Genomic DNA, 18,765 nt, shown 5'->3' on the forward strand with positions numbered 1-18,765 from the left:
CGACTGAGCCACCCAGGCGCCCCTCATTAGACATTTTCATCATGTCTCACAGATAGCTTAAACCCCACATATCCCATGGTGAACTCAGCATTTTCTCTATCTTCTCCAACCCCTCAAACTCACTCCTCCCATCTTAGTTAATAGTATCACTACTCAGATGCCTAAACCAGATACCTGGGAACTTTCTTTCCTCTTTATTTCTTCTTATCCTGTGCATCAAACCACTCATAACTCCTGTCAACTTTACCTCTTAAATAGCTCTATAATCACTGTCATAGCCTTAGTTGAGGTTATCATCCCTTGTCTCCAATATTACCATTAAACCCTCTAATGTTCCATCCAAACCAAATGTCTCCCTACTTCCAATCTTGTCCACTCCCAATCCACCTCCAAACTACAGCTTTTCTAAAGAAGACAAGGCATTTAATATCTTTTGTCCTAAAATAACCTTTCACTCACCCACCAAGCCAACTTCTACCTACAAATCCTTCAATATTCATCTATAAATTCTTTGGAAAGTGTTCCCTAACCTCACTAGATTGAGGGTGGTTCTTCACCTCTGGGCTTCCATATAATTCTGCATATACCCCTATGAGAGCATTCATCACACCTTATGTGAATAGTTGGTTACCTGTTTTTTCCTTTAAATTGCAATTTCCTGGAGGGCAAAGACTATGCCTTGCTCATGGTTGTAGCCTCAGTGCCCTATACAATGTCTGCCAAATGGCAGGTACCCAATAAACATTTGCTAAAAGACTGCTGAGGATGATAGTGGCATATTCTTTTTGTAAATGTAGAGTTGTGTTAGGTGGTGGTAAACTCTAAAGACATTAGTGTAGTATGATTTTACTACTTCTGTATGTATTACAATACTGTAATATGTAATATGTAATACATAATATATAAGAATTCATTTAAAAGACAGTTTTCTAATAGTTTTAATTAAATTTTTTTTAATTTTTAAATTTATTTAAATTTAAATTATTTAAAAGTCTAACAGTTTTATTTAAATAGATTTACTCTAGCTATTCATCAATGCAATAGAGTATAGTTGCACAAAAAGTCCTAAATAAGTAAAATTCATCTGTTCAAGTTGTGAAAAGCAGAGCTAGTGAGATGAAGGAGAAAGAGATGAATGAAAAGCCTTGGGTTGTCATGTCAGTTCTGTCACTAATTAGCTAGAGTGTAACTGGACTGCTGGATAAGCATTCAAAAACAGATGTGAGGAGGAACCTGGGTGGCGCAGTTGTTTAAGTGTCGGACTTCGGCCCAGGTTATGATCTCTCGGATAGTGAGTTGGAGCCCTGCATTGGCCTATGTGCTGATAGCTCAGAGCCTGGAGCCTGCTTTAGATTCTGTGTCCCCTTCTCTCTCTACCTCTCCCCTGTTCGCTCTCTCTCTCTCAAAAATAAATAACAAAAAAAAAAACCTTAAAAAACATAAGTGAGGGTAGCCTACCAACATGAGTTCTATAGGCAGTCCCCACAAAATCGATTACAAAAGATTATGTTTTATTACAGAACCATAAGCTAAAACTGTAATGGCAAAATTCAAACCACTTTACAACTCACAAACTGCTTTCACAATCTATTGTTGCACTTGATCCTCCCCAGAACTGTGGGAAATAAATAAGGTTAAGTCTTTGTCAAATGCCCATTTTATAAAAACACTGAGACTACTAAGTTAAGTAGCTAAGACAAAGTGATACTCTCCTGTTTCAAAACCTTTCAAGATCTTTCAAAGCATTTCAAAATCATGTCATGATACAAGAATGCTTGGTGGCAAATCCCTGACAATGCTTTGTCAGGACAGGCAGTGCAGGTTTTTTTTATCACTTCTCTCCTATATTACTTCAATATCCTAAATCCTATCTCCAATCCCTATTTTCAACCTATCTTTCAAACTGCAGCCAGAATAATATTCCAAAAACATATCTGATAATATCATTCCCTATTTAAAATTATCTACTAGGCCAGCCATATCCAGCAGAACTTTCAGTGATAACAGAAATGTTCTATATCTGTGTGGTCAAATACAATAGCCACTTAGTCACATGTGGCTATTGAGCACTTGAAATGTGTCTAGTATGACTAAGCTGCTAGTTTTTTATCTTCTTTAATTTTAATTAATTTTAATGGAATTTGAAATAGCCACATGTGGGTAATGTCTACTGTACTGGGCAGTACAGCTCTAAGCAACAAGAAGTCTTTATTTTTTGGATCCTGGTGAAAACCAATGAATTAAATAGGAACAGGAAAAAATGAAATGTTAAAGCATTTTGTAAACTATGAACACTAAAATTCTAAGTATAGGTTTATACCAAAGTGTTAGAGAATAGCTGCTTTTTTCTTTTTTCTTACTCTTTCTTCTTTGTTTTCCCTATATTTCCTAATCTTTCAGTACTGTTTTGGTAATTTTTTAAAATACAAGAGCTTAATTTTGATAAAAAAAAACATGAGTACAGTTCCCTATTAGGCAGCACCAAACATGCAAAATACCTATGTTACATACTAATTGAAGAAACCAGTGAGATGAAGAGGAAATGCTGAGACTCAATCTTAAAAGTATTCCCCAATTCCCTAGCAAACTGATAATCAAAAATTAGCTAAATTGAAAAATTATAGAATACTTTCAGGGAAGTTTCTTTAAAATTTTAAAGATCTTTGGGGCGCCTGGGTGGCTCAGTTGGTTAAGCCTCCAATGAGGGCTCAGGTCATGATCTCAAGGTTTGTGAGTTCAAGCCCCCACATCAGGCTCTGTGCTGACAGCTTCGGATTCTGTGTCTCCCTCTCCCTCCGCCCCTCCCTCTCCTTGCACTCTGTCTCTGCCTCTCTCTCTCAAAAATAAATAAACATAAAAAAACTAGAAATAAATAAATGTTAAAGATCTTTTTACATTACACAAAATAACCACTGAGTCATATACAAGGATGTACACAAAACTAGAGTTGAACAAATGAACAAGTTAATACAACCTATTAAAAAGGTCAGACCACCAACTGAAAGGCTTAGACATGAAATTTTTCTTATAAAATGATAAAGTATCTTTAATAACAAGTTAAAGGTCCCTTACTGTCCTTTAGTTTCACAAACCATCCCCTCTTCAGAGCTACGTTTAAGTATATACTTCCAGGTTTCTACGTATTTGCACACACACACAGTTATGGACTGAACCGTGTCTCTAGCAAAACTTTAGGAAGACAAATTTTAGAAAAGGAGGTAAAAAAACAAAACAGAGCAGTCTGGAAGCCTGCTGCAGAGAGAAGATGGCGGTCGCGGTGAGAACTTTGCAGGAGCAGCTAGAAAAGGCCAAAGAGAGCCTAAAGAACGTGGATGAGAATATTCGCAAGCTCACTGGACGGGATCCGAATGACGTGAGGCCTATCCAAGCCAGATTGCTGGCCCTTTCTGGTCCTGGTGGAGGTAGAGGACATGGTAGTTTATTGCTGAGGCGTGGATTCTCAGATAGTGGAGGAGGACCCCCAGCCAAACAGAGAGACCTTGAAGGGGCAGTCACTAGGCTGGGCGGGGAGCGTCGGACAAGAAGAGAATCACGCCAAGAAAGCGACCCAGAGGATGATGATGTTAAAAAGCCAGCTTTGCAGTCTTCAGTTGTAGCTACCTCCAAAGAACGCACACGTAGAGACCTTATCCAGGATCAAAATATGGATGAAAAGGGAAAGCAAAGGAACCGACGAATATTTGGCTTGTTGATGGGCACTCTTCAGAAATTTAAACAAGAATCCACTGTTGCTACTGAAAGGCAAAAGAGGCGCCAGGAAATTGAACAAAAACTTGAAGTGCAGGCAGAAGAAGAAAGAAACAAGTTGAAAATGAGAGGAGAGAACTGTTTGAAGAGAGGCGTGCTAAACAGACAGAACTGCGGCTTTTAGAACAGAAGGTTGAGCTTGCGCAGCTGCAAGAGGAATGGAATGAGCATAATGCCAAGATAATTAAATATATAAGAACTAAGACAAAGCCCCATTTGTTCTATATTCCTGGAAGAATGTGTCCAGCTACCCAAAAATTAATAGAAGAGTCACAGAGAAAAATGAATGCTTTATTTGAAGGTAGACGCATCGGGGGCGCCTGGGTGGCGCAGTCGGTTAAGCGTCCGATTTCAGCCAGGTCACGATCTCGCGGTCCGTGAGTTCGAGCCCCGCGTCAGGCTCTGGGCTGATGGCTCAGAGCCTGGAGCCTGTTTCCGATTCTGTGTCTCCCTCTCTCTGACCCTCCCCCATTCATGCTGTGTCTCTCTCTGTCCCAAAAATAAATAAACGTTGAAAAAAAAAAATTTTAAAAAAAAAAAAAAAAAAAAAAAAAAGAAGGTAGACGCATCGAATTTGCAGAACAAATAAATAAAATGGAGGCTAGGCCTAGAAGACAATCAATGAAGGAAAAAGAGCATCAGGTGGTGCGTAATGAAGAACAGAAGGCGGAACAAGAAGAGGGTAAGGTGGCTCAGCGAGAGGAAGAGTTGGAGGAGACAGGTAATCAGCACAATGATGTAGAAATAGAGGAAGCAGGAGAGGAAGAGGAAAAGGAAATAGGTATAGTACATAGTAATGCAGAGAAAGAACAGGAGGAGGAGGAACAAAAACAGGAAATGGAGGTCAAGATGGAGGAGGAAACTGAGATAAGGGAAAGTGAGAAGCAGCAGGATAGTCAACCTGACGAAGTTATGGATGTGCTAGAGATGGTTGAGAGTGTCAAAAATGTAATTACTGAGCAGGAGGTAATGGAAATCAATCAAGTTGAAAGTGTAGAACCTTCAGAAAATGAAACTAGCAAAGAACTGGAGCCAGAAATGGAATTTGAAGTTGAGCCAGATAAAGAATGTAAATCTCTTTCTCCCATGAAAGAGAATGCCTGTGCTCTAGAAATGGAAAATGAGCCTGAGGAAAAAGAAGAGAAAGAATCTGAGCCTCAGCCTGAGCCTGTAGCTCACCTCCAGCCCCTGCCTCAGCCTCAGCCCCAGCCCCAGCCTGAGCCTCAGCTTCAGCCTGAGCCCCAGCCCCAGCCCCAACCCCAGCCCCAGCCTCAGCCCCAACCCCAGTCCCAGCCCCAGTCCCAGCCCCAGCCCCAGCCCCAGCCCCAGTCCCAGCCCCAGCCCCAGCCCCAGTCCCAGTCCCAGTCCCAGCCCCAGCCCCAGCCCCAGCCCCAGCCCCAAGCAGTACTCCAACCTCAGCCTCTTTCTCATCCTGAGACTTTGCCATTAGCTGTTTTACAGCCACCAATTCAGGTTATTCAGGAGCAAGGGCATTTACTACCTGAAAGGAAGGAGTTTCCTGTGGAATCTGTAAAACTCACTGAGGTGACGGTAGAGTCAGTCTTAACAGTACATCCAGAGAGCAAGAGCAAAACCAAAACTAGGAGCAGAAGTAGAGGTCGAGCTAGAAATAAAACCAGCAAGAGTAGAAGTCGCAGCAGTAGCAGTAGTAGTTCCAGTAGCAGCTCAACCAGTAGCAGCAGTGGAAGCAGTTCCAGCAGTGGCAGCAGTAGCAGTCGAAGTAGTTCCAGTAGCAGCTCCAACACCAGCGGCAGCAGCAGCAGAGACAGTAGCAGCAGCACTACTAGTAGTAGTGAGAGTAGAAGTCGGAGTAGGGGCCGGGGACATAATAGAGATAGAAAGCACAGAAGGAGCGTGGATCGGAAGCGAAGGGATACATCAGGACTAGAAAGAAATCACAAATCTTCGAAAGGTGGTAGTAGTAGAGATACAAAAGGATCAAAGGATAAGAATTCTCGGTCCGACAGAAAGAGGTCTATATCAGAGAGTAGTCGATCAGGCAAAAGATCTTCAAGAAGTGAAAGAGACCGAAAATCAGACAGGAAAGACAAAAGGCGTTAATGGAAGAAGCCAGGCTTTCTTAGCCTATTCTTTGCAGCAGCAGATTTCTTGATGAGTAAAAGGATTACCTTTCCTTGTAAGAAGGATGCTGCCTTAAGAATTGCATGTTGTAAAAATCTTTTTGGAAAATACAGACTGTTTGTTTACCAGACATTCTTGTACTTTTTGCATAATTTTGTAAGAGTTATTTATCAAAATTATGTGAGGTTCCAAAATATGTAAAAATAATAATAATAAAAAAAGATTAACATCCCTTGTCATCTTTTTTAAATAATCCTATACTCTTCAGTAAGAATCTGTATATTTCAATAGGTAAATCTTTAAGTCTGTTCCCTTCTAATTCTGTACCATACTTTGCTTTTGTAGAAATAAATGTGCATTTCTTTCATTAGTTTTGGGATGTCCTCGTTGACACTTGTATAATAAATACCCTCTTGATATCATTTTCAGCTTTTATCACTAGATACTGAACGTGATTAGAATGTCTTTGAAGGTTTCTTCACTTTTACTTGCCTTAGATGATTATTTTGAGTTGTCAAAGTCAGATCTTTGCAGTTTTCAGGGGGAACATAGTTCTCAAAGTCATTTACTATCTTTTTCTAAACTCCCTTGTTATTTTAATCTAAGTATTTCCCCCTGTTTCTCATATATAAATCATATATTTGGTAGATAACTTAAAACAGTATAATTTGGTTGGCATTTTCTTCATGATTATGGGAGCATCATTCTTTTGTCTCCATGGCTACTTGTGTGATATAGCATATACATCTATTGAAGAAAATAATCACTTTGTAGGGGAGGGAGGTAGAAAAGTATACTCTAAACTTGGTTTTTGAGTTTATGGTCTTGTCTTAACTTTTGTGTTGGCTCTAACTGAAACATGCCAATATGTGTTTTCAAGAGTTTTTGTTTAAGTATTGTATGAAAGTTTACAGAATGAAGGAAGTTCATCTACACTTGAATCTGTAAGCAAGATAACACACAAGTGTACCAAGTGATTAACTTTGTTGTTTTATCAATTTGTATGAATTTGGAGTATCTGTTGCCATTACTATACATGTGCAAATAAATGTGGCTTAGACTTGTGTGACTGCTAAAAAAAAAAAAAAAAAAAAAAAAAAACCAAAACAAAGAAAATGTCACCTTTTGTAGACAGTTAAATATACATCTATTAAAATTACTAAAATATTAATTAATTAAAAGACCTAATTTTGGTAAAGACTGAGCACCAAGAAAAATAATGCTTATAAGTAAAAAGAAACAATTTAAAGTTATCTTAGAATTGTAAAATTTATGTACATATAACAACTAGAATTCAAGGGGAAAATGGAAAATTACTTAAGAGGTAAGACTGTGGGTTACTTTTCTCACATTTTTATTACATGCAGTTTTGTACAATTAAAAAGGGAAAATATATAAATAAATAAAAAGAGAAGACAATAAGGATCATATACAGAACAGGCAATTTCACCTCTATTTTAAATTCTATCTTACAACATGGAAGGAACATACTCCTTTTTGAGAAGCCTAACTTTCAGGTCAACACTGAGAATCAACATTACTGTATTTTTCATTTAATCAAAGTTTTGATACAAGCAAAATAAGTTTCCATTCCACTTCTATCCCCCACTGCCCAGTGATAAGTGCCCTTTATTCTGCCACTGGCTACTCAGGAACTCCATTAGAAATGCCCCCCAGTCTTCATTATTATATTTATCAGGGATCTCTGATCTCCCCCCCCCCCCGCCAAAAAATGGTGTGAAAAATGAAGCATGTATGCCCGTTTTTCCAGGGAGAAGGTTCATGGCTTTTATCAGATTCTTGAAGGGCCTAGTACTCTAAAAGAAAACTTAGAAATAATATTATGAACTTTTCTTCCCCCTCATGTTAATTTTAATAACCAATAAACTATATCAATGGCTTAAATAATGTTATTTATTTGACTATTTCCAATAAGGGGTCTTCTGAATTCCTCTTCTCAATCCCCAAAGCCACTTTCAGACTAAGACCTTTATATTTCTTTTCTTTATCATTTATAGGCCAGGTAAGCTTCATCTTTATTTACAACTTTTACAAGCACTGCTGCTACTCTCCACCATCTATTTGGAACCTATTTCTACCTTCATAGATTATTTTAGAAGCTAGCTTTCTCTTTCCCCACTCTCATTTCATCTCCCCAACACTAAGCAAATACTAAACTCATCATCAATCTCGTTTTTTCTATTCCTCTTCTTAGATCAACAAGTACTATAAGAGGCAGAACAATATAAATTTGCCCCCATTAAAAACTTACGTGAATTTAAATGTAGCCTATGTTGCTACTAGAAACCTACTTACTACCAGTAATAAACTAGGATCACAAAGTAGAGATTCTATTTATACAAAGTCCCTGCAGATCAGAGTCAGGAAACTACAGAATTGGAAGAAACTTTAGAGATCAAGTAGTTGAACCCTTACAGAAACTGAAGTCCAAAGGACTAAACGATCTGTCCAAGATAATTAAGAGTAGAAACAGAGCTCAAGTATTCAGATGTCCTAGTGACAATATTCATTCCATTACACCATGCTATGTCCTTTGTACACCAGTTGTTTATCCCCTTTAATATTTATAAATCAAACTCTTTCAAATTATCTGTATTTTCTCTGGTAAGATTTTCTTACTACTACACTACTACCTCAAGACCCCTGAACAGTTTGCAATACCATTTCTTCCTGGCTTGTTGGGTGAGAATGATACAGGGGACAAGATTGAAAGCTTTACTGAAATCAACATAGACTACACTTCTAAGTAAGTACCCTGTCACTCTCTCTCATATGAAGAACTGAATTGGTTTGGTCCTGCTCTTTTCAAAACCAAGCCACTGCTTCTTCATAACTTATATTTGTCTAATGATTGCAAATTACTATTTAATGATTGTTCACTTGTCTCCTAACACCAAAGCCAAGACTAGAATCCAACTCTTCTGACCGTTTACCAATGTTCTTTCTGCCAAATCACCCCTTTTAAAGTGAGTTGTGATGCTGAATAATATAAACCAGTTCTATCATTAAGATATCTATTTAAATTATAATCAATGGTTATTTGTTCTGCCACTTAGGTCATTTAAAAAGTCATTATTGCTCTCCCAATAAAAAGAATATTAATTTAAGAAATTATTTTTATATGTATATTAAATCCCTCTTCCTGCAACTGAAGTCTATGTTCCTAATGAACTAATGTTCCAGGTAAGTTCAGGTATCACTGAATTATTAGAATGATAGCTTTTAATTTAAAAAAATTGTCCTTGGGGCGCCTGGGTGGCTCAGTCGGTTGAGCGTCCGACTTCAGCTCAGGTCATGATCTCACAGTGGGTGAGTTCAAGCCCCACATCGGGCTCTGTGCTGACAGCTTGGAGCACGGAGCCTGCTTCAGATTCTGTGTCTCCCCCTCACTCTCTGCCCCTCCCCTGCTCATGCTGTGTCTCTCTCTCTCAAAAATAAATAAATGTTAAAAAAATTTTTTTAAATTATTTAACTAATTAATTAATTTAAAAAAATTGTCTTTCAGGTACTTTAAATTTCACTGAATCACCTCTCACCCTCTTAAGTTCCATGCAAAATTTACTTAAAAACACCCTTAATTTTTTCCTGTTGTTTATAATTTTCTTATTACATTTAATATCTTCTCAGTAATCACTGCCATCTCTTGATATGCATCTTATAATGTAAAACTTATATCTTAAAACTAGGATCTCTAAAAAACAAAGCAGAATAATTTCATTAGTGTTATTATATTCCACTTCAGTTAATAGGATGTCCAGAAGTAAAGTCTCTTAGTAGCAGCCAGTCAGCAGTGGGAGTACAGGAAGAGGGAATTTTCTACAGGGAGATATTAAAGTTCTCATTCCTTGCCCATGATGTAAACAAATGAAATATGAACCAGCAAATGAAAACAAAACAGTACCTATCCAAAAGAACTACTAAATAGAGCATACAAGGTAAGTACACTAAAACAAAAGGTGTGCCAGATCTAAATGGAAATTATCTTCTACAAACCAAAGAAAAAGGACAGACCACCTTGCTGCATGCAGTAAGCCAAATGACATGAGACAGTCAAAAACAAATGAAGAGAGTTCCACTTCTGGCATGACAACATAAGGATCTCCTTAGACCCACTCCCCAGAAAAACTGGTAAAAGTTATAAAAGGACAACCATTTAAAGTCCCTAGAAATGGGACTGGGGGCATATAGCAAATGAAGTAACATTTACTCAAGAAAAGCAACTATAGTTCAGTAAGAATAGCAAGTCTGTAGCGTCTGAACCAGGACATACTCCCTGCCTCCCCACTCCCAGTTTGGCAATATGGAAACTCCCCTTGAGACTGGTGCAGCCAAAAGCACAGTACATTACCCCCCTCTCTCCTTCATAAGTTCCTAATCAGAAGACTATCCTGGGAAAGGCAGGATATCAGCATTTTTCGTCTTTCCCCCAGAAACCTATTGCTGAAACTACATGCTGGGATAACGTGGTCAAGAAGGAGGGGCTCCATTGTTCCACACAGCTCCATGGGAGGGACAAAGGCTCTACCTTGGGTATGGTGCCACTGAGAATACTTGATTGCTAAAGGCCCAATCACCCTGACCATGATTCCTAAGAGGCTGGTTCCATACCAGGAGAGGCAGTCAAAAAAAAAACTCCGCTTACTCTACCTAGCACTCAACTCCTAAAGGGGAGGTTTAACTAAGAGACAAATGACCATTGTCCCCAGCCCCAGCTTCAGAGCTGCGGCTGATAGATTTTTGTCTGGAAAAAGAAGAAGGCACTAAAACAAATAGCTCCTCATCTCTTCCCAGAGGAATTGTCTTCACTTACAACTTGATGTGAGGAAGTTCAAGCCTCAGGTTGCTCTCAAAAACAGTGGAGGTTCTGGTGAAAGCTAAGTAGTAGAACACTAATGGAATCATTGGACACAGAAGCTAAACCATAGGTCAGCTGGTATGTCCCAGAGAACCAGAAAACCAAGAAGGGAGACAGATGGGAGGAGCCTGCCTGTGGTCAGAACAAATCTCCAAAGTCGACCTCAGAGCTTTCACTTCAAAGGAACCCCAATTTGACTGCTTCAGTCTGTGCAACAATTTCTGCCTCAAGAAATTGATTGATTTCAACAGTGCAATCTGCCAGCAACTAATGGAACATAACTGGGAAAGAGGCAAAGAAAGCCTCACCAAAACCACTGTCATTCCAGGGTAACTGTGGACATGCCCTTTAAGGAGCAACATAAGAAGCATTAAATACTGTGAAGTGGGAAGCAGGGAGGTGGGTGGAGAGAAACAGCACTAAAATAATCCATCCAGTATTTAACCAAATAAACAAGCAAGTAAATAACAAGAAGCCCTGAGAAGGAGGGGACTAGTACCCAGAGTTACATTATCTAAAATGTCCAGTTTCCTGGGGTGCCTGGGTGGCTCAGTCGGTTGGGCATCCGACTTCGGCTCAGGTCATGATCTCGCAGTTGGTGGGTTCGAGCCCCGTGTTGGGCTCTGTTCTGACAGCTCAGAGACTGAAGCCTCATTCAAATTCTGTGTCTCCTTCTCTCTCTGCCCCTCCCATGCTCATGCTCTGTTTCGCTCTCTCTCTCAATAATAAATAAACGTAAAAAAAAAACTTTAAATGTCCAGTTTCCAAAAAATTGCAAGACATACAAAGAAACAGGAAAGTATAACCTATACACTGAGAAAAAAGCAGGCAAGAGAAACTGCCTGTGGTTTTGACCAAATGTCACATTGAAAAGTAAAGGCTTCAAAGTAGTCATTATAAATATGTCCAAAGACTAAAAGAAACCACGTTAAAGAAATAAAGGAAGGTGTGGGGCGCCTGGGTGGCTCAGTAGGTTGAGCATCCGACTTCAGCTCAGATCATGATCTCACAGCTCATGAATTCAAGCCCCACGTTGAGCTCTGTGCTGACAGCTCAGAGCCTGGAGCCTGCTTCAGATTCTGTGTCTCCCTTTCTCTCTGCCCCTAACCCACTCACATTCTGTCTCTGTCTCTCTCAAAAATAAATAAACATTAAAAAAATGTTTAAAAAGGAAATAAAGGAAGATGTGATGATGATATAACGTTACATGAAGAATATCAACAAACAGGAATTATTTAAAAAGAACTAAATGGAAATTCTAGAGTTAAAAAAATACAATAACTAAAATGAAAACTTTACTAAAGGGGATTGACAGCAGATGTAAATTGGCAGCAGAATTAGTGAACTTGAAGACAGAATAGAGACTATGCAATATGAAGAACAGAGATAAAAGAGAGTGAAGAAAAATGAACAGAGCCTCGGAGAAATGTAGAACATTAATAATCACACCAACATATGCATAATGAGTGTACCAGAAAGAAAGAAAGAAAGAAAGAAGAATGATAAAGGGGAAGAAAAACTATTTGATGAAATAATGGCTGTAACCTTCCAAAGCTTATTAAAAAGAACTTATTAAAATATAATTTATCACCCAGGAAATACAACAAACTCCAAGGAGGAAATATGCAAAGAGAGCCACACATACTTTATAGTAAAAACATTAAAAGCCAAAACAAAGGGAACTTCTTGAAAGTAGCAAGAGAAAAAAAAAAAAAACTCCTCACTAACAAGGGGACCCAATAAGATTAACAACTGATTTCTTAGCAAAAACAATGCATTGGCTGGAAGGCAGTAGGATAACATTCAAAGCACTCAAAGAAAAAAAACCTGTCAAGCAAGAATACTATATACTGAAAACTTACTTTTCAAAAATGAAGGCAAAATAAAGACATTCCCAGATAAATAAAAACTAGGAAAATTTGTTACTAACAGAACTACCCTACAAGAAATACTAAAGGAAGTTCTTTAGGCTGAAAACAAATGACCTCAGACTGCAATTGAAACACACACACACACACACACACAGCACCAGAATGTATAAATGCACACTTTTTAACCTTCTTCTTTGAACTGATTTTAAAAAGAAACTATATAAAAAACTTGTGCGCTCTCTCTCAAAAATAAATACTTTTAAATAAATAAAAAATTAAAAGCAACTGTATAAAATAATATGGATAAAAATTAATTGTTGAGCTTATGACCTGTAGCGATGCAATATATTTGCCAATAACACCACGAAGGAGATGGATGGGAGCACAGCTATACTGGCATAAGGAAATGATTCCAGATGCTAAATCAAACACAAGAGAAGATATGAAGAGAAACATAAATGATAAATACAAAGGCTAGTATAACAGGGGCGCCTGGGTGGGTCAGTCGGTTAAGCGTACAACTTGGGCTCAGGTCATAATCTCGCAGTCCATGAGTTTGAGCCCCGTGTCAGGTTCTGTGCTAATAGCTCAGAGCCTAGACCTTGCTTCGGATTCTGTGTCTCAGTCTCTCTGACCCTCCCCTGCTCGTGCTCATACACTCTTTCTCTCTTTCTCTCTCTCTCTCAAAAATAAATAAATGTTAAAAAAAAAAAACAAAAAACAAAGGCTAGTCTAACAAAATAAATATTTACTTGCCTTCCTGTCTTCTCTCAGCTTCTTTAAAAGTCATAAATTATATAAAACAATAATTATGACAATATATTGTTAGGATTGCAACATTTACAGATATATATTAAAATAAAACAACAAAGTGGGGAAAGGAAACTATAACTATACAAGAGTTGTTTCTATATATCACTAGAATTACATTTTAAAATTCTTAGAAGAAAACATGGTAATTCTTCATGAACTCAAATTTGGCAATGGATTCTTAGGTATAACACAAAAAGTATGACAAAAGAAAAAAATAGATAAATTTTACTTTATGTAAATGAAAAGCTTTTGTGCTTCAAAGGACATTATCAAGAAAGTAAAAAGATAACCCACAGAATGGGAGAAAATATTTGCAAATCATATATCTGATAAAGGACCTGAATGTAGAATATATAAAGAATTCTCATATCTCAATAATAAAAAGACCAATAACCCAATTAAAAAATGGGCAAAAGACCTGAATACACATTCCTCAAAAAAAGATATGCAAATGGCTAATAAGCACATGGATAGATGCTCAGCGTCTTTTGTCATTAGGGAAATACAAATCAAAACCACAATGAGATAACACTTCACACCTACTAGGATAGCTAGACTAAAAAAGTAGGATAACAAGAACTATTGGCATTGTCGAGGATGTGGAGAGACTGGAACCCTCCTGTACTTCTGAGGGTGGTGTAAAATGGTGTAGTCCCTTGAAAACCAGTCTAACAGTTCCTAAAAGAATTAAACATAGAGTTATCATATGATCCAGCAATTCTACTCCTAGGTATCCACTCAAGAGAAATGAAAACTTGTACATGGATGCTTATAGCAGCATTATTCATAACAGCCAAAAGATAGGGGAAAAAAACCTATGCCCACCAACCAATGAATGCATAAAGGCAATATTGCATAACCACACTGAATATTATTTGGCTATAAAAACAAATGAAGTACTGAGGCGCCTAGGTAGCTCAGTCAGTTAAGCGTCTGACTTTGGCTCAGGTCATGATCTCACGGTTCATGAAATCGAGGCCCACATCCAGCTCTGTGCTGACAGCTCAGAGCCTGGAGCCTGCTTCAGATTCTGTGTCTCCTCTCTCTGCCCCTTCCCTGCTCATGCTCTCTCTCTCTTTCTCTTTCTCTCTCTCTCTCTCTCAGAATAAATATTAAAAAAAAAATGAGGTACTTAATATATGCCATAACACAGATGCACCTTAAAAACACAATACTACTAAGTGAAAGAAGCCAGTCTTAAAAGACCACATATTATTATATGATTCCATTTATGTGAAATGTCCAAAATGGACAAACTATAGAAACTGAACATAGATTAGTGGTTTCTTAGGGCTGGTGAGGGAGGAAAATGTGGGCGGGGGGGGGGGGAGGGTGATAGGCAAAGGGTAGCAAGTTTGTTTTTAAGGTAATAAAGATGTAAAATTGGCTATGGTGACAGTGATACGTATCATTACATATACTAAAATCCATTGAATTTCAGGGCATCTGTGTGGCTCAGTTGTTTGAGCATCCTACTCTTGATCCATGCTGAGCTTGGAGCCTGCTTAAGATTCTCTCTCTCTCCCTTTACCCCTCTCCCCTACTCGTGCTCTAAAATTAAAAAAATTAAGTTAATCATTGTTAATTACAAGTGTGCTGATTGATTTTACAAAAATAAAAAAATAAATAAAAACCACTGAATTGCACACTTTAAATAGGTGAATTATATGGTATGTGAATAAATCTCAAAAAAGATTTTTTTTTAAACAAATGAAGAAAAGTATATGATCAGGATCAGGATCAAGAATTAACTCTTTAAACTTAGATAAAAAGCATTGTGGTCTAACCACATACCATATAAGTACTGTTGAAAAAAGTTCTATCACTCATAATTCATGTCTTTTTATTTTAGGGAGAGAGAGAATGAGCACAAGTGGGGGAGAGGGGCAGAGGGAGTTCAGCACAGAGCCCGATGCTGGGCTCAATCCCACAATCCTGAGATCATGACCTAGGCCAAAATGAGTCAAATGCTCAACCAACTCAGGTACTCATCAGGCGCCCCAAAACTCACGTCTTTTTAATATTAACTAATGTAGTAGAGAGGCAACTGTATAATAAATCATTACAATTTAAATCATCATACTTTAAATCATTACAATTTAAATCTTACAACACTTACAATTTTAATAAAAAAACTTTTATGTTTAAGGTGTTTCCCTCTATTAACAGTGCTCTAGTGTAAGAATCTTTACAATTCAACATTTATTGTATGTTTAATGCCTGCAAGAGTCTTATTTACCTTTATATGAATACCTGACAGAGAAGGCAATAAATGAATGAATGGCCTTAAAGGCTGCCATTTATCTATACTAGGATTTAGTTACCTCATCTGCAAAATTAGAAGGCTGGACATGATCTTCTCTAAAGCAGCACTGTTGGACAGAACTTTCTGCAATGATGGAAATGTTCCATATCTATGTACCTTTTTAGCCCTTGGAATGTGGCTAATGCAACCAAGGAATTAAAATGTTAATTTAATTTAAACAGCCACATGAAGCTGGTGACTACCATATTGCACAGTAAATAATCCAGTAAATAATCCTGTGTGAAAAACACATTTTACAATGCATCCCAGTAATCGCATACATGTGGCAAAGTACATATACACATAAAACAGTACATAAAACAATACTTCCCTTAATATATATAAAGCACTGACATTTTCTTTCTTATTCTACTGAATTTCATATAAAAAAAGACTGATCCAACTTATTAACATGTTTCATAACACTGCACTAAGGTTCCTTTCAGCTCTAAAATATTATGCTATATACTAATGATTGTCCTAAAAGTATGAAAGCCTTATAACCATTCCTTCATCTCCCAGTTAAATCTACATTTTTTCAAATTATGGCAAGAGTTGCATGCCTTTAAGAAGCAGAAAACAAAAGTAACATCTTTCTTTTTTCACACTTTGGAAATGGTAACCACAGGGAATGGTAGGATGTACAGAAGACAGTGGAAGAAGAAAGTTGTGGGGACAGTGTTCATGAAAAGAGAGAAATTTATTTCCATCACTTCCTCTGAAACTCCCAGTAACTTCTCCTTCCCCCCATCCCCCCAGCCTGACAAAGTCCTACAAATATTATTTTAACTTCATGAGGCTTATTAGAGGAGTACAGAATAAGAATGGTTCCCAAGAGGTCATGTGTTACAAACTTTCAACTATATTAGTTGAACAAAATACATTAGTCATATTAGCCATATTAGTGTTTTAAAACCTTTAATAAAATGATCTGGATCTGTTTCTAGATCTAGCCTGATCTGCTGCTTCTATCCTGAACTCTTCAGTAGCCTAAACTACATGCAGTTCTACAAAAGGTCCATGCTCTCTCTTACCTGTGGGCCTTTGCACACACTATTCCCTCTTTAGCTAATTTCTCTTAATTTTTTAAGGCCTTGGCTTAGTAGATATCAGTTATTCAAGACATTTTCCCACCTCAAAATTAGATTAGATGCCCTTCAAGTACACTCTTTTAGTACTCTGTACCCTTCCCATCATTGCACTACTGTATTATAATTGCCTGTTTACTTACCTTTTTCCCTTACTAGATTTTAGACTCTTCAAGGACAGGGCCTGTATTTTATTCTGCTGTAACCTCTACTGCTGTAAAGGTGTTCAATAATCACTGGATGAACGAATGCATATAATTTCTCCGGCATTCCACATGCCTAGTGTCATTCCCTATTCTCCCTGCTTAAAATGTTCTCCTCAGTTCTATCACCAGCATGAGATCCTCTCTGTAATCTGGTCCTTAATTATCCCTATTTCCTCTAGATGCTTACTGCCCTTATTGTTTATACTATTCATTTGATATTTAACCTACTTACATTGTTTAGTTATTCTTGTAATACATAAATACAAACTCCTTAACTAAACTGATCAATCTTGAAGGCATTAATGTATGTTTCTCTTGGTACCCTCATTATCTAGCATAGTGCTATGTACAATGTAGACATTAAACATCTGTTCACGTGGAATCAAAATTTATGAGGGTGCTTCCCAAACAAAACTGACAATGCTTCAGCGATACTGATGAACAAGTGGTGGCAATTAAACGTTTTGCCAATCTATAGGAAATAAAAAGATATACCAAAGTACAAATATGAATATTTTTTGTAACTGCTACGAGAGAATTATGGACACAAATTAAGAGACACTATAACAAAAACTACATTCATTAATTAAAGATAAGCAGCCTTATGGCTTCCAAAGCGACCTGTGTACACAGAAGAACACTATTTTCAGATCAAAAGACAATCGTGTTTACATACGAATTTAGGGCGGTCTATGTTTTGGAGAGAAAGATAGGTATGGTTTTTGGCCTATCAGGAAGCACTGTCAGCAGAGAGTTAACTGTGCCAACTCAGCCTCTTGTTTACAGGTAGTTGTGCTGTCATGTTACAATGCTCCCCAAATACTACTTTCAAGAGAGTAAAATCTGAACCATGGCCATATTAGTCCCAAATTCCATTACTAACTTTGGAAAAGTTGCCAGTTTTCCTTGCATTTAGAAAGGTAAGCAATCTGGGGATCCCGTCTAGCCCATCTTTTAAACTACGAAGGGCGGGGGGAGGGAAACAAACACGTAAATCCTTTGAGACTAACTAGTGCTCCAGGTGCCCTCTGCCCGGAACCTTCCGTTCCATTCCCTTGCCGTACCACAAAGGTTTTCTTCCCCCTTTCCTCAAATTACCACCCCTAATTTCCTTCACTTACTGATGTTCCGAGTTAGCCCTGACAACCTTTCTTCTTGGCTTTCTCTCTGACCCGAGGACATGAGAGCAAACTTTTCCATAGGTCCCTTTGTCCTTCACCCTACTCTTCCACGTGAATGTCATCTCACCTGGGAAATTCGAGCAGCTCCCGAGGCGCCGAGCTGACGTGATCTCCGCTGAGGACCTGCACCACGGACAGAGACTAGAGACCGAATCAGAATTGCCACGTGCCGACGCTTTTCAAAGGCAGTCGCTGCGGCTGCCCAGCGTGAAGAATGTATCACGAGCAGCGCCATCTTGAGCGAGGAAAGAGGAATCTAGAGCAGAGAATTGTGGGACGCTGGCGGACTCCACTCAGCTACCTTAATCTTCTCTCCCCTCCCCCTCATTTTCTCAGGGCCCGAGACCGGAAATAGCTTCTCTGCAAGGAGTCAGGTACTTGGGCTTAACAGCTATATTTTCTAGGGCCTTTGAGTGCTTTACACAACCGGGAATTGTAGAATAACGTCTTTCTCTCTTTTTTTAGATTTGCCACATAAAATACAGGATGCACAATTAAATTTTAACTTGGGATAAACGAGTCATTTTTTAGTATGTCTCAAATACCGCATTTGC

General features: G+C 38.1%; 2 protein-coding genes across 3 annotated transcripts in view; one reads left to right on the plus strand and one right to left on the minus strand.

The window, feature by feature from the left end:
* Positions 1–18,480, minus strand: part of ABCB7 (ATP binding cassette subfamily B member 7) — a 167,988-nt gene extending 149,508 nt beyond the window's left edge. For both annotated transcript variants that reach the window (XM_019823991.3, XM_004000654.5), the window contains exon 1: positions 18,279–18,480. In XM_019823991.3, the coding sequence (XP_019679550.1) occupies positions 18,279–18,446 (168 nt within the window). In that variant the 5' untranslated portion in view covers positions 18,447–18,480. The remainder of the gene's footprint in view (positions 1–18,278) is intronic.
* LOC111558772 (pinin-like) lies at positions 3,213–6,937 on the plus strand. The gene is given in 3 exon segments (XM_023249444.2): positions 3,213–3,815; positions 3,818–4,069; positions 4,328–6,937. Coding segments are annotated over 3 exon segments (2,325 nt in total). The 5' UTR covers positions 3,213–3,265; the 3' UTR covers positions 5,851–6,937.
* Positions 18,481–18,765: the final 285 nt, after the last annotated feature.

Source organism: Felis catus, chromosome X, assembly GCF_018350175.1.
Source record: "Felis catus isolate Fca126 chromosome X, F.catus_Fca126_mat1.0, whole genome shotgun sequence".
Taxonomy (NCBI): Eukaryota; Metazoa; Chordata; class Mammalia; order Carnivora; family Felidae; genus Felis; species Felis catus.